The sequence below is a fragment of the Xyrauchen texanus genome, chromosome 33 (genome assembly GCF_025860055.1).
Source record: "Xyrauchen texanus isolate HMW12.3.18 chromosome 33, RBS_HiC_50CHRs, whole genome shotgun sequence".
NCBI lineage: Eukaryota > Metazoa > Chordata > Actinopteri > Cypriniformes > Catostomidae > Xyrauchen > Xyrauchen texanus.
Window position 1 is genome coordinate 10,359,446 of NC_068308.1, and position 14,167 is coordinate 10,373,612.

A 14,167-nucleotide genomic window follows, 5' to 3' on the forward strand; every position below is an offset into this window, starting at 1 on the left:
TCGTCAAGCCAGTTCTCCCTCCTCCTTTCCATTAATCCCTTTACACTCATTTTCCATGACTTTTCCATTACTGAACGATGTCATCAACACATGTTTGATCATATCATGTTGTTGTGTTGAATGTGTCACAGGAGTAATGGTGCACATGACATGTCAGATATCAACATGTTGCAGTCAAGCTAAAGATAAGCTGAACTCTACAAATACAAATTTTTTCGGCAAACAAACATAAACCTGCTGCTAATGTAAACAAGTGAAAAGCAGAAAATTAAGGAAGTGATGAAAAAGTTGCCTTATGTTGTTTACATTTCTAATGGTCCACATTTAAGGCCACTTTAGGCTAATTTGCCTTTTCCTGTAGTTGTTTTTTCTTGACATTGTATTGTGCTTGCAAGGCAGCACTTTTTTAATCTAATACATTTTGTCCTGAAACCATCTACATCAACATTTATGCATTTTGGCAGACACTTTAATCCAAAGGAACTTGCAGTGAATAACAAGGAACACAATTTTTTAGCTCTCTAGACAGGACTACAGCACCATATTTGGTTTTACAATCTATCACATTCATCTATACACAAGTGGTTCGCCTCCTTCCCGTTACATGAGCAAAGCTAAAAATATAGCTTTCCTAAATCTTTAACACACATCTCCTGCTGTATTGCAAGCACTGATGTTTCCTTTATGAAATGCAAATCTACTTTATTTGATACATTCCTCTTGGTATGTCTATAAAGAATTTCTGAACTCTCCGCCTTTATTTTGACCCTTACTGACACGTATTAACAAAGAGTTGGGAGGGTTTCTCACCAGGCTCCAAAGACCAGCATTCTTCCAGACTGGGGCACACCTTTGCCTTTGAGTAGATGCTATCCATCTTGCTTAGAATGGTGTTGTACTGAGAAAACAATAAGAAAGATCAAAACACATTCTTGATATGTCATGAAGAGCTCTCTCCTCCACAGTTTTAACAGTGTATGTGAACTCACCCTCTCTCTCTCTGTGGTGGGGAGGTTGGCGGCTCCCAGAACACTGATTTTTTTGATGATTTTCTTCAGTTCAGGGTTAAAGGTGTCCATGAGAGAATCGGAGAATGTAGCCTTTGCTTTGAGACCCCATGCCTCTGTGAAAGCCTGCTCCTCCAAAGATGCAGATACCTGAGAGGAAAGTGAGGAAAGTCAGATTATTTCCTGCTATATTGGCCTCAAGCATTAAATCTTAGTGCTCAACTAGTTTAGCTTGGTGACAAGCTGGTCTCCCAGCCCAAACAGTGAATTAACCACCTTAAAATCAGCCAACAGACCAGACTAGCTGAAAGACCCAAAAAAATTTAAACTGAATAAGGTTAGTTATAATAATGTTTTCACTGAAATATCATCAGGTGCATCACTTCTGGCAGCAGTGGCAGGTTATGGCTTACTTGGTGCCCTAGGCAGTATTAAACATGGCAGCAAAAAAAAAAAAAAACATAATTTCCTTTGCTAAAAAACACTTTTGAAGTACCAGCCACTGTGCAGCACCATGATGATTCTGATAGCCACTGGACTGTTTTCTGGTTCCTTTCTCCATAAGAAGAAATGTAAACCGGTCCAGATAGAGGACAAAAAGTGTTAGTTAGAGTAAAAATTATTTCAGGCTCAACTTGTTCATTTGTTGGCTGTCATAACAACTCGAAATAGTTAATGATATCAATATAATTAACCTGATGATGAGGCAAGATGAGGCACTGTCACTTTACTCTGTAAAGTATCAGCACTATGTAGCAATGTGTGTGTTTTTATTGGTCCATTTTTACAAATGTAATATGCTAAACTTCCAAAAAAATATGCACTGATGTGAGAGAAAATACTGAAGACAGTAGGCTTCCATTATGAATCATGAAAAACTTCCCCATTCAGGAAAAATGTGAATATAAAAGAGCAGCTTGGACATTTAGCTAAATAACTGTTCTATGGGACAAAAAGTCAATGAGCAAAATAAGTATCAGTAAATAAAAAAAAATAATAACATCTGTAATGTTGTCTGGTCAAAAATTATTTACCCCCAGGTCAGATTTGACCCGAACATAATAGGTGTAGGCAAAAAGTTTGATACTCCAAAAATATAAACATAATACAACAGTTAGTTCCGGTCCATGAATCGGATTGGATGAGAGACATTCTAAGAGTTCTTGTGTCTCATAACAGCAGTACTCAGACACTTTACTGTTTGTATCACTCCGCTTGTGTTCATGGCGTTCTAAACTAAAGTGTAAGAACTCCTGACATCTCCTCCTTTGGAACCAGCGATGACTCAGGTTTTGCGTACCACTCACATCCCGAGCAACCTCAACACGGCAGCAGACACGCTGTTGCGACAAGGTATGCTCAGCGGAGAGTGGAGGCTCCACCCCCAGGGGTCCAGCTGATTTGGGAGCGGTTTGGCAAAGCACAGATAGATCTGTTCGCTTCCCAAGAAACCTCCCATTGTCCGCTCTCCCTTGCGGAGGCTCCCCTTGGGACAGACGCGCTGGCACACAGCTGGCCCCGGGGGCTGCGCAAATATGCATTTCCCCCAGTGAGCCTACTTCCATGAGTGCTGAGCAAGGTCAGGGAGGACGAGGAACGAGTCACTCTGGTAGCCCCCTAATGGCCCACACGGACTTGGTTCTCGGATCTTACGCTCCGCGCGACAGCCCCTCCCTGGTAAATTCCCCTAAGGAAGGACCTTCTTTCTCAGGGACGGGGCACTCTCTGGCAACCGCGCCCAGACCTCTAGAACCTCCACGTCTGGGCCCTGGACGGGATGCGGAAGATCTAAGTGGCCTACCACCTGCTGTTGTAGATATGATCAACGAAGCCAGAGCTCCTTCTACCAGGCAACTTTACACCCTAAAGTGGCGCTTGTTCGCAAATTGGTGTTCTTCCCGATCTGAAGACCCACAGAGGTGCGCAGTCGGTTCAGTGCTCTCGTTTCTGCAAGAGAGGCTGGCGGGGAGGCTGTTCTCCTCCATCTTGAAGGTTTATGTAGTCGCCATATTGGCTCACCACAACGCAGTGGACGGTAAGTCCCTAGGGAAGCACAATCTGATTATATGGATCTTTAGAGGCGCCCGGAGGCTGAACCCTCCCAGGCCATGCCTGTTCCCCTCATGGGATCTCTCCGTGGTCCTTTCAGGCCTTCAGAGACGCCCCTTCAAGCCACTAGAATCAGTCGAGCTTAAAGCCCTCTCCTTGAAGACAGCCCTCCTGATCGCGCTCGCTTCCATCAAGAGGGTTGGGGACCTGCAAGCGTTCTCTGTCAGCAACACCTGCCTGGAGTTCAGTCCGGCAGGCAACCATGTTGTCCTAAGACCGTGACTGGGCTACGTGCCCAAGGTTCCTACGACTCCCTTCAGGGAGCAGGTAGTGAACCTGCAAGCACTGCCCCAGAAGGAGGCAGACCCAGCTGTCGTTGCTGTGTCCGGTGTGTGCTTAGCGTATCTATGTGGACCACAAGCAGAGCTTTAGATGTTCAGAGCAGCTCTTTGTCTGCTTTGGTGGACAGCAGAAAGGGAACGTTGTCTCCAAACAGAGGCTTTCCCATTGGGTAGTTGATGCCATTGCATTGGCTCATTGCAAATTCAGCAGAGGAATTCCACGACCAGACCCACTACGGGTACTAAAACTCTGTACTGGAATAGGTGCTCCACAGGATTGGTCCTTCTGGATTAATCCCTCTACGGGCGGACCCGCGTCTGCCTTGGACACTCCCCGCTGCCCCCTGGTTGCCGTGTTTGTAGCAACTCCTCCCTCGCAGCAGGTAGGATCTACCACCGCACCATTTCCACATGTGGACTGAAAACCCATGTGACATATTTCGCCACTCTTTTACCTCCCCCAGTCTGGACAGGTGGTGGTCTCCGCAGGGTCTTTTCCCCCTGAAAGAATAGGAGTTGGAAAAGAATGCCTTCCCAGATGCGTGTGATAGCGTTAAGAAGGCCCCAGTCGCTTTAACTTTATGCGAGAAACATAGAGAGAGAAAAGGCACTGCTGGCGTGGCCTACTCCCATGCTTGGCATGTTGCTTTGTTCCCCCCTTTGGGGTGCTGGGAACCTAAAATTTTTATGACGATTTTATGAGGTGTTGGGGAAGGGTACGTGCAGTAAACAATATCACACTCGCAATAGTTGTGTATGGCTCTAATGATGTTGGGCCATACAGCACTCTTTCTCTTGTGATATTCCTTTAATATTATAAAAACTTAAACACATTTTTTAACCATATTTATTTAGTAAAGGTTGAGGATAACCCAAAAGCATTTTGACCACACTAATTGTAGTTTTCTCTGTATTTATCTCATAAATGGGTAAAAAATTACCTGACCATTAACCCTCCTGTTTACTTGATTGGTCTGACCAAATTTACATATGTGAATAGGTGATTTCTGATATGTTTTAAATTTGAATAACCATGACGCCTTTGAATATTATGGATATTTCTAATTTACAAAATTGCTGATTCGTTGTGTCTATTTCAGTAAACAACTAGTAGATTGTTGAAGCCATGGCCTAGCTGTTATTGCATGTGCTCTAACACATTGGGCTGTGGGAGATGTGGGTTTATGTGAACTTGTGTAATTTTCCCACCCCCCTTCTTTCTCTGATTTTCATTCCTCTCCTCACAATCTCTGTTAGTAAAAGTGTCCAAAACCCAGAAAATATAAAGGAGTAGACTTTGATTCAGTGCATCATTTCTGGCAGTTCGTCAGTCCTAGATCAGTCTCAAGTTTCCTTCTCTTTTGATATGTTTTCAATAAGAGCTTGGATTGCTTTTGCAGCAACATGGAATAGAAATAGGCGTGGATGTGTTAGCAGCATCTATCAATTTGTCCTTCGAATCCTGCCAGGAAATAATTTCTTTTGGGAAATGTGAAAAGCACCTGAAACAATAAAGGCTGGTGTATAAGCCACCTGCTAGCTCAAACACCATCAAAGCAGTATTGTGTGCATGTAGTGGAGTGCTTTTTAGCCATGTTACACAACACAGAGATGAGAATATGGCTGTCCTGCGGTCAGGGACCATAATAATTTTCCTTCTTTCCCACATGCTGTGTCCACTTGAGAATACTTAGTGTATGTGTTGGGTGTGTACATGAGGAGTTGGATATTTCTGAGCTTACTGGCCTAGGAGAAACGGAATGTAGTGTCTTTTAAACCTAAAGTCCACCGGAAAATGAAAATTCTGTCTAAATTAACTCTTCCTCGTGTATTTCCAAACCCATTTGAATTTCTTCTGCAGAACACAAAAGGAGATTTTTTTAAAGGATGTTCTGTTCACTGATTTCAATACAATGGCAATTGATAGTTACTCACTTTAGCTTTAAAAGCATCCAAGCACCCAAAAATGTCATAAAAGTAGTCGATGCACCTCATGCAACATATTCCAAGTCTTCTGAATTATGCATATTCCAAGGCATAATTTTTGGTCATGAGATGCACGAAAACAAATGAATTTTGACGTTCTTGAAGTTCATGAGGAGCTTGTTCATCAAGGCCTTCTAATCATATCCCAGGGATACAGTACATAAACAGTTACTTCCATTGCACCCTCATGCAATCCTAGATATGTATGACCTTCTGTCTTCTGCTAAACAAAGTCAAAGGTTTTTAGAGAAATAGTTCAGCTCTGTAGGTCCTCACAATGCAAGTGAATGGGCACCAAATTTCTGAAGCTCCAAAAAGCACACTGTAAAAGTAATCCATAAAACTCCAGTGGTTATATATACAGCTGAAACTCGAAAAATTAGAATATCGTGCAAAAGTTCATTAATTTCAGTAATTCAACTTAAAAGGTGAAACTAATATATTATATAGACTCATTACAAGCAAAGTAAGATATTTCAAGCCTTTATTTGATATAATTTTATGATTATGGCTTACAGCTTATGAAAACCCCAAATTCAGAATCTCAGAAAATTAGAAAATTACATGAAATCAATAAAAAAAGGATTTTAAATACAGAAATGTCGGCCCTCTGAAAAGTATAATCATGCATATGTACTCAGTACTTGGTTTGGGCCCCTTTTGCATTAATTACTGCCTCAATGCGGCGTGGCATGGATGCTATCAGCCTGTGGCACTGCTGAGGTGTTATGGAAGACCAAGATGCTTCAATAGCGGCCTTCAGCTCTTCTGCATTGTTTGGTCTCATGTCTCTCATATTTCTCTTGGCAATGCCCCATAGATTCTCTATGGGGTTCAGGTCAGGCGAGTTTTCTGGCCAATCAAGCACAGTAATACCATGGTCATTGAACCAGGTTTTGGTACTTTTGGCAGTGTGGGCAGGTGCCAAGTCCTGCTGGAAAATGAAGTCAGCATCTCCATAAAGCTTGTCTGCTGAAGGAAGCATGAAGTGCTCTAAAATGTCCCGGTAGACGGCTGCGTTGTCTCTGGACTTAATAAAGCACAGTGGACCAACACCAGCCGATGACATGGCTCCCCAAACCAACACAGACTGTGGAAACTTCACACTGGACTTCAAGCATCTTGGATTGTGTGCCTCTCCATTCTTCCTCCAGACTCTGGGACCTTGGTTTCCAAATGAGATGCAAAATTTGCTCTCATCAGAAAAGAGGACTTTGGACCACTGAGCAACAGACCAGTTCTTTTTTTCTTTAGCCCAGGTAAGATGCTTCTGACGTTGTTTGTTGTTCAGGAGCGGCTTGACAAGAGGAATACGACATTTGAAGCCCATGTCCAGGACCCGTCTGTGTGTGGTGGCTCTTGATGCAGTAACTCCAGCCTCAGTCCACTCCTTGTGAAGCTCCCCCACATTTGAATGGCCTTTTCCTGACAATCCTCTCCAGGCTACGGTCATCCCTGCTGCTTGTGCACCTTTTTCTTCCACACTTTTCCCTTCCACTTAACTTTCTATTAATGTGCTTTGATACAGCACTTTGAGAACTTCTTTTGCAATTACCTTTTGAGGCTTTCCCTCCTTGTGGAGGGTGTCAATGATGGTTTTCTGCACAACTGTCAGGTCAGCAGTCTTCCCCATGATTGTGAATTCAACTGAACCAGACTGAGAGACCATTTAAAGGCTCAGGAACCCTTTGCAGGTGTTTAGCTGATTAGAGTGTGACACTTTGAGCCTACAATACTGAACCTTTTCACAATATTCTAATTTTCTGAGATTCTGAATTTGGGGTTTTCATAAGCTGTAAGCCATAATCATAAAAATTATATCAAATAAAGACTTGAAATATCTTACTTTGCTTGTAATGAGTCTATATAATATATTAGTTTCACCTTTTAAGTTGAATTGCTGAAATTAATGAACTTTTGCATGATATTCTAATTTTTCGAGTTTCACCTGTATATGCCAACTTTCAGCTGGCAGTTGGCACCTGCCCCTTCCTGCCTGTATTCACCCCACTCTGTTTTGTGTTCATTTCTAGATTGTTGTTGTTGTTTTGTAATCACAACTCTCTCTCTCTCTCTCTCTCTCTCTCTGCCCTAGTCGGTCCTGTTATGTTTTTTCTCTATTGGTTGCCAGTCTTCACTGCAGTGCCCAGATTATGGTTACCCTCCTGTTGGTCACCTCAACTCTTAACCTGAGGATTCCTCATCAGTTATCCATCTACACTACCACAACGCACTCATTCCAATGAACACACTTTCCTCTAGAAGATTCCTCATGGATCTGCGCTCCACACTACCACAACGCACACAAGCCTACGAACACAATCTCTATCTCCATGCTGCAGTCGGTGCCGGGTTCCCTCCCGCTTCACAGGCTCAGCTCTGTTATAATATTGTTAATCATTTCTGTTAACTTTGCCTCCATACGTGGGGCTCTGGTCTTATCCTTGAAACAGTCATAATATGATTAAAGCTTTTTTTTTTTTTTATAGTTTTATAGTTTATGGTGCTGATGTGCTTGACTGAACAGTTTATATATTCTGATGCAATGTGTTGGATGTGCGTTATGTGTTAACCTTGAAATGTAGTTTTATAATGTTGTGGAGCTTGTTCGTTTTCTTCCGATTGAGTTTCAAATATGGCTACATTTGAGGAGCTGCACAATGTTAGCATAGACAGAGGGGGAAATTATCATATATTACAAAAGTATAACTGATTTTGTGAACAAATACTTTACTAACATTATATGTGGACCTCTGGGAAGATAATAAAATAAATAAAAAAGTGCATGTTATAACCTCTTTAAAAAAAGTGTGAAAAAAAGATCAGCTCTCTGAAACATTTAAACTCCCTAAAACATCTTCTGTTTCTCTGATCGGCAGATGTTTGATGTACAGTGCATTCAGAAAGTATTTAGACCCCTTCATTTTTTTCAAATTTTTGTGTAACGAACTCTGATCCTCAAGTTCACCCCGCCCCCTCTAGCTCTCACGCTCGCTCCCAATCACCAGAGTATTAGTTTCACCCACACTCGCTCCCATCACTAGATTATTAGTTTCACCTGCACTGTTCGTTTTCCCCTATATATACGCTGCCCTTTCTCTCCACACTGGTTGGTTATTGTTTAGATTACCCCTCCGCTTTGCCAGCTCTAGTGTTCCCCTAGCTTCCCCTGTCTTTTCAACTCGCTTGTTACGTCCATATATATTCTGATTCCCCGGCTTCGACCTTACGCTCCCCTTGACTACTCTTCTGTGGATTTGCCCCTTTGACATACTCTGATTCCCCGGCTTCGACCTTACGCTCCCCTTGACTACTCTTCTCTGGATTTGCCCTTTTGTACTTTTTCCATCTCTGCAAATAAAAGCATTTTTATTCGACATTGTGACTGTCTCTTCTTGAGCGGGTTACATAATAACCAACCTTACTGAAGACAGTCACAATGGATCCCACGGAGGATTTTCGCAGCTCACTAGAGCGGATTTGCACGGCACTTTCTGCCCAAGGATCTACGGTTGGGAAACACAACCAAGCGCTCACGGCCCAGGGACAGCAGATACAGGAGATACTACTCACGGTACGTACTATTTTGGATCAATTTCACCCTGCCCCACCTGTGTCTGTCCCTGTACCCGTTGGTGTTCCCACTGCATTTCCTAGCGCCGCAAGCTTTCAACCCCCCGAGAGGTTTGACGGCTCGTCGGAAGCTTGTCAGGGGTTTTTGATGCAATGTGGCGTGTACATGAAGTATCACCCCCTTTTACACTCTGACAGTGAGAGAGTACACTTTTTAATCTCACTGCTCACTGGTAAAGCACGGCAATGGGCCACCGCATTATGGACTGCCGATAGCTCCTTCTTACTTCGTATGATCAGTTTTGCCACCAGATTGCCGGTCAGTCCGGTCGTGCCACCTCTCAAAGTTAATTCTCTGGATGGGGCACCCCTCGGATCGGGCATTATTTCCTTTCGAACCATGCCATTGTCCCTCCAAGTGGGCTTATTCCACACAGAACTCATTCAGTTTTTTATTGTTCAGTCACCCAGGGACCCAGTTGTTTTGGGCCACCCCTGGTTAGCACTTCACGACCCCCACATTTCCTGGCGCACAGGGGAGCTGTTGCGCTGGACTGACCACTGTTTGTCTCACTGTATTTCCCTTCCGGTGTTCTCCACCTCCGTAGAGAGCCCCGAAGTGAAATCTCCGGTCTCCATCCCTCCTGAGTACTCTTCCTACGCTGATGTGTTCGAGAAGACCCAGGTTCGTCTCCCTCCACATCGTAGTGTGGACTGCGCCATCGACCTCCTTCCGGGGTCCCCACTCCCTAAGAGCAGAGTGTACCCCTTAACGCTGCCTGAAACCAAAGCCATGGAGGACTATATCGACGAGGCGCTCAGTCTTGGCATAATTCGGCCATCCACCTCCCCTGTAGCATCTGGCTTCTTTTTCGTGGGCAAGAAGGACGGCGGGCTTCAGCCTCTGCATCGACATCGTGCCTTAAATAAGGCAACGGTGAAGTTCGCCTATCCCCTGCCTCTCATCCAGCCGGCCCTCGAGCAGGTCAGTAAGGCCCAGATCTTCACGAAGCTTGACCTCAGGAGCGCGTACAACCTCGTACGCATTCGCAAGGGGGACGAGTGGAAGACTGTGTTCATCACCACCAGGGGGCACTACGAGTACTTGGTGATGCCGTACGGCCTCGCCAACTCCCCCTCAGTGTTCCAGTCATTTATGAACGACATCTTCCGGGACATGCTGGATCTCTTCCTCGTCATCTACATAGACGACCTTTTAATTTACTCCCCCATGCTCTCTGAACACACCGATCACGTCTCGGGAGTGTTACAGAGACTGAGAGAACACGACCTGTTCGTGAAGGCAGAGAAGTGTGCATTTCACCGTCCCTCCGTCTCCTTTCTGGGCTATGTCCTGTCAGCCGGAACGATGGAGTTTTGCTTCATTATGGGGTATGGAGTGTAGATTGATATGAAAAAATTATAATTTAAAGCATTTTAGCATAAGGCTGCAACAACAAAATGTGAAAAAAATTAAAGGGTCTAAATACTTTCTGAATGCACTGTATATGGAATTTGAATCTTCAGAGCTGATTGTAACAGTTTTCCAATTCCTTGTGTCTTTGAAGGATCCAAACTGTTAGTGTTTTTAAAGTGACCCATGCATTTGTTTTTCTCTCTCTCTCTTTTTGTGAGAGCTTTATTTTTGGAGGCTAATTAAAATAACTTTGACTGATTCCAGCAGCCTCTGCTGTTTGATCTGATATGATGTCTGCCCTCACTCACTTCATAAATGAAATTATGGGCTACACATAGCTACTTTGCCAAAGAAAGCAAGCAAGCAAATAGAGAGAGAGAGAGAGAGAGAGAGAGAGAGAGAGAGAGAGAGAGATGGCTAATGTATGGAAGTGGCATGTAAGTATACTAAACTTTGGTTCAATTAAGTGCATATAGTGCAGACTTTAGGGTGGCAATTTACACCATCAACAAATTTCACATCATTCATATTTATCTCGCACAGGTCAGATCTTGTTGCATGCAAGCAACGCTTATGAGATCAGATTTGTTTGCAGATTTGTTACCTTATCAACAGAAAAGCTCATTTAAAGTGTTATAAACTTGCATTTTATTTGTTTAAAAGATAATGTTTATCATTAACTGTGTATATCTCCATGGGTGTCACACGTTTGTGTGACGTCATAAACCTGCATCTCAGTAAAATTGAGTTGTGAAATTATGCTTGTGGTGTACTATTGCACTTTTCCATGTAGAAATTTACAGTGAGTCTCTCACATCTTATGCAAGCCTATATGCAACATGCATGGTATAACATCATTTATTTCCCTACCGTTTCTGACATAATGACATTTGCACGTGCTGTACATGTACAAACAAATCAAATATTGCACAATATGGCTACTTTTCACCTGCATTATTCTTAATTGCTGCTCTCATCAACACTGGATTTTTATTATGTTGTTATGCACTGCAGGTACATATGCTATATTAGCATAACTTCTGTAAAACCATCTGTTGCATGCACAGTCCACTAAGATGCTTGCGCTCTTGATAAAACTCCACTGCAAATCAAAAATACCTGCTCCAGCGACCATGACAGGTGCTATATGACCGCAGTCTCTGTGGAATGAGTGCATTGGTGTGTTGCTTTGATATAATGGTGGTCTCTCATTGTATGCAGTAAGGGTGAGCCCTGCTCGCAGCAACAACCTGGCCCTACACATGCCACATCCAATCCAGATGCCCGGAACTGAGGCTCTTTGATCACCTCTTTTGATGTGTATGAAATAATAGACATCACGCCAGGGATCGCTCAGGTTCCGCCAGCTCTCTATCGTTCTTTTAAAGGCTTTTTTCAGGTTTCGTTCAGATGTTGGACAGCAAATTTGAGCAGTGCCAGCACCCATTTGCAGAGGTCTGAGAGAGTGTTGAAACAGCTGTGAAACAGTGTTGAAACAGCTGTCTGTAAGAGTGTGTGTGTGTGTGTGTGTGTGTGTGTGTGTGTGTGTGTGTGTGTGTGTGTGTGTGTGTGTGTGTGTGTGTGTGTGCGTATGTTTAGGTGGTTTACGAGGACAATTCTTTAGGTTACAAACTGGAAATTACAAGGTTATTATGCTATAAATGTGGTTTATGAGGACATTTCTATTGTCCCCATAATTTAAATAGCATTTAAACCCTTTAATACCCTTTTCTGTGAGGGTTAGGTTTAGGGGTTATGTTAGGTTTAGGGGATAGAATATAGTCTATAGTTGGTACAGTATAAAAATCATTATGTCTATGTAAAGTCCTCATAATGATAGGTAGACCAACATGTGTGTGTGTGTGCGTGCGTGCGTGCGTGCTTGCGTGCGTGCGTGCCTGTGCACTCACGTGCCACAGTGGGAAAAGGAGGTGTCCAATGGTGACCACTTCACTTATTTACAGAAATTTCTACAGACATTGCTAATAACTGATGTCCACTGTAACAATTACTTTACAGATATATGTCTTAAAAATGAATCCTATCTGAATAGGAGTTGCTGAACCAGTAACTCAACTGGTGGAGCATTGCACTAGTGAGATCATTGGTTCAATACCTTGAGAACTATCAAATGTATACCCTGAATTCAATGCACTGTACGTTGCTCTGGATAAAAACATCTGCCACATATGTAAATGCTGAACCAACTGTTATGTCATTTACACTACACACACTGGATTTCTTCACGCTTGGATGCCGATATTTTCTGTTTTCCACATGTAATTGATAGCATGCACAGGGTCTTGGCTAGTTGGGTGAAAGTTGAGAATGATTCTAGGGTCCCACAGGTCCAAAAAGGTTTTAAAAAGGTAAAAGGCCCAGAATTCCTTGCTACAACTTGACATCCCATAGGAAAGAATATCACTCCCAATGATCTCCCAATGATTTCACCTGGACATCAATGAGATCAAATGGAAAGCATTTGGAGACTTTTGCACAAGTTCCCAGAGTCTGATCAGTAGTGAGTGCACATGTGTACATGTGCACAAGAGCACATGTGAGTTTTTTAATGATTAGTCTTGTCTGACTGTTACACTTACAGTATTTTGTGTCAGAGTTACTGAATAATCCCGCAATTCTTACTCCCTCTCCTCAGTAAAACTTTACTGGAGTACTTAAACTATCAATCATTATGAGAATAAAACCCCATTGGAAAACATGAAAGTGTGATTTTTTTATATATATATATATATTTTGAGGTGTCATTACAAGCTGTTAAATTAGTATAGGCTGCACAAAGAGTTGTTAAAATTGTTGAGTATTTACGTGGCTCTACCAAAAAAGAGATTTCCAACAGAGTCACACAGCCTAAAACCAATAGTACCATATGGAGGCACAGAAAGAATTTTATTACCCCAAGTTTTGAGCAGTTGCAACAAACCGCAGATGACTAAAACAATGTGTGCGGAAAATCAAATACATGTGCTGTACCTCAAGTTGTGTGTAGTTCCATAAACTGCAGCAAGATTCTTAAAAAGATGCTGCAGTAATCAAACTACATTATAAGCACATTTAGCTGGAAAACATTTGTACCTGCAGTTGGGAATTGTGTTCCGTCAGGTTGGTGTTGTAGTTCCAGCTGGCCTCTGTGCTGAAGTAGAAGACCTCCTCAGCAGTTGAGTTGTACTCGTCCACAAACTTCAGAGCCCCTTCCTCTGTCATAAGATAGTCCCCCGGGCTCCAGTCTGGTTTCAGAGCTGTGCTTGTGCTGATGAAAGCCAGCAGCACCACTGCCCAATGCATAATGGACCACAGCTGCAGTGTGAGGGACAGGAAATATGCAGGAATAAAACTTCACAGAGTCTTGCAATGGATGCCACACTCACTGCTGGATGCTCCTGTACAGTGGTTTCCTCTCTCTCTGTCTTTCTTTCTCTCCCCCCTCACCCCTTTTAATCAGTCACAGAACAATCACGGATGGCTCTTTATAAGTGCCAGTTTAACCCAACCCTCTCCTGAAGGATGCACACATTTCCTCTCTCTCTCTCTCTCTCTCTCTCTCTCTCTCTCTCTGTCCCTCCTACTTTCCCCTTCCTTCTCTCTCCCTGACTCTATCTTCACCTGTGAGCCTCTCCTATCTTATTCTGGCGACCAGTCCTTTATGAAAGAAACAAACAGCAATGCTGGTCTTTTCACATCCTTTGGAGTAATACTTTCTATAGTAAAATGAACATGCACAGCTTATTTCCCTGAAGCCATCAACATTACTGCACTGCTTGTGGTACTGTTGTACG

The 14,167-nt window shown here is 43.0% G+C and overlaps 1 protein-coding gene across 1 annotated transcript in view; it reads right to left on the minus strand.

Moving 5' to 3' along the window:
• Positions 1-13,848, minus strand: part of LOC127626902 (angiotensin-converting enzyme-like) — a 37,118-nt gene extending 23,270 nt beyond the window's left edge. The window contains exons 1-3 of the mRNA XM_052103018.1: positions 13,467-13,848; positions 990-1,157; positions 811-898 (exon numbers count right to left, since the gene is read on the minus strand). Coding sequence (XP_051958978.1) covers positions 811-898; positions 990-1,157; positions 13,467-13,676 — 466 coding nt within the window. The 5' untranslated portion in view covers positions 13,677-13,848. The remainder of the gene's footprint in view (positions 1-810; positions 899-989; positions 1,158-13,466) is intronic.
• Positions 13,849-14,167: the final 319 nt, after the last annotated feature.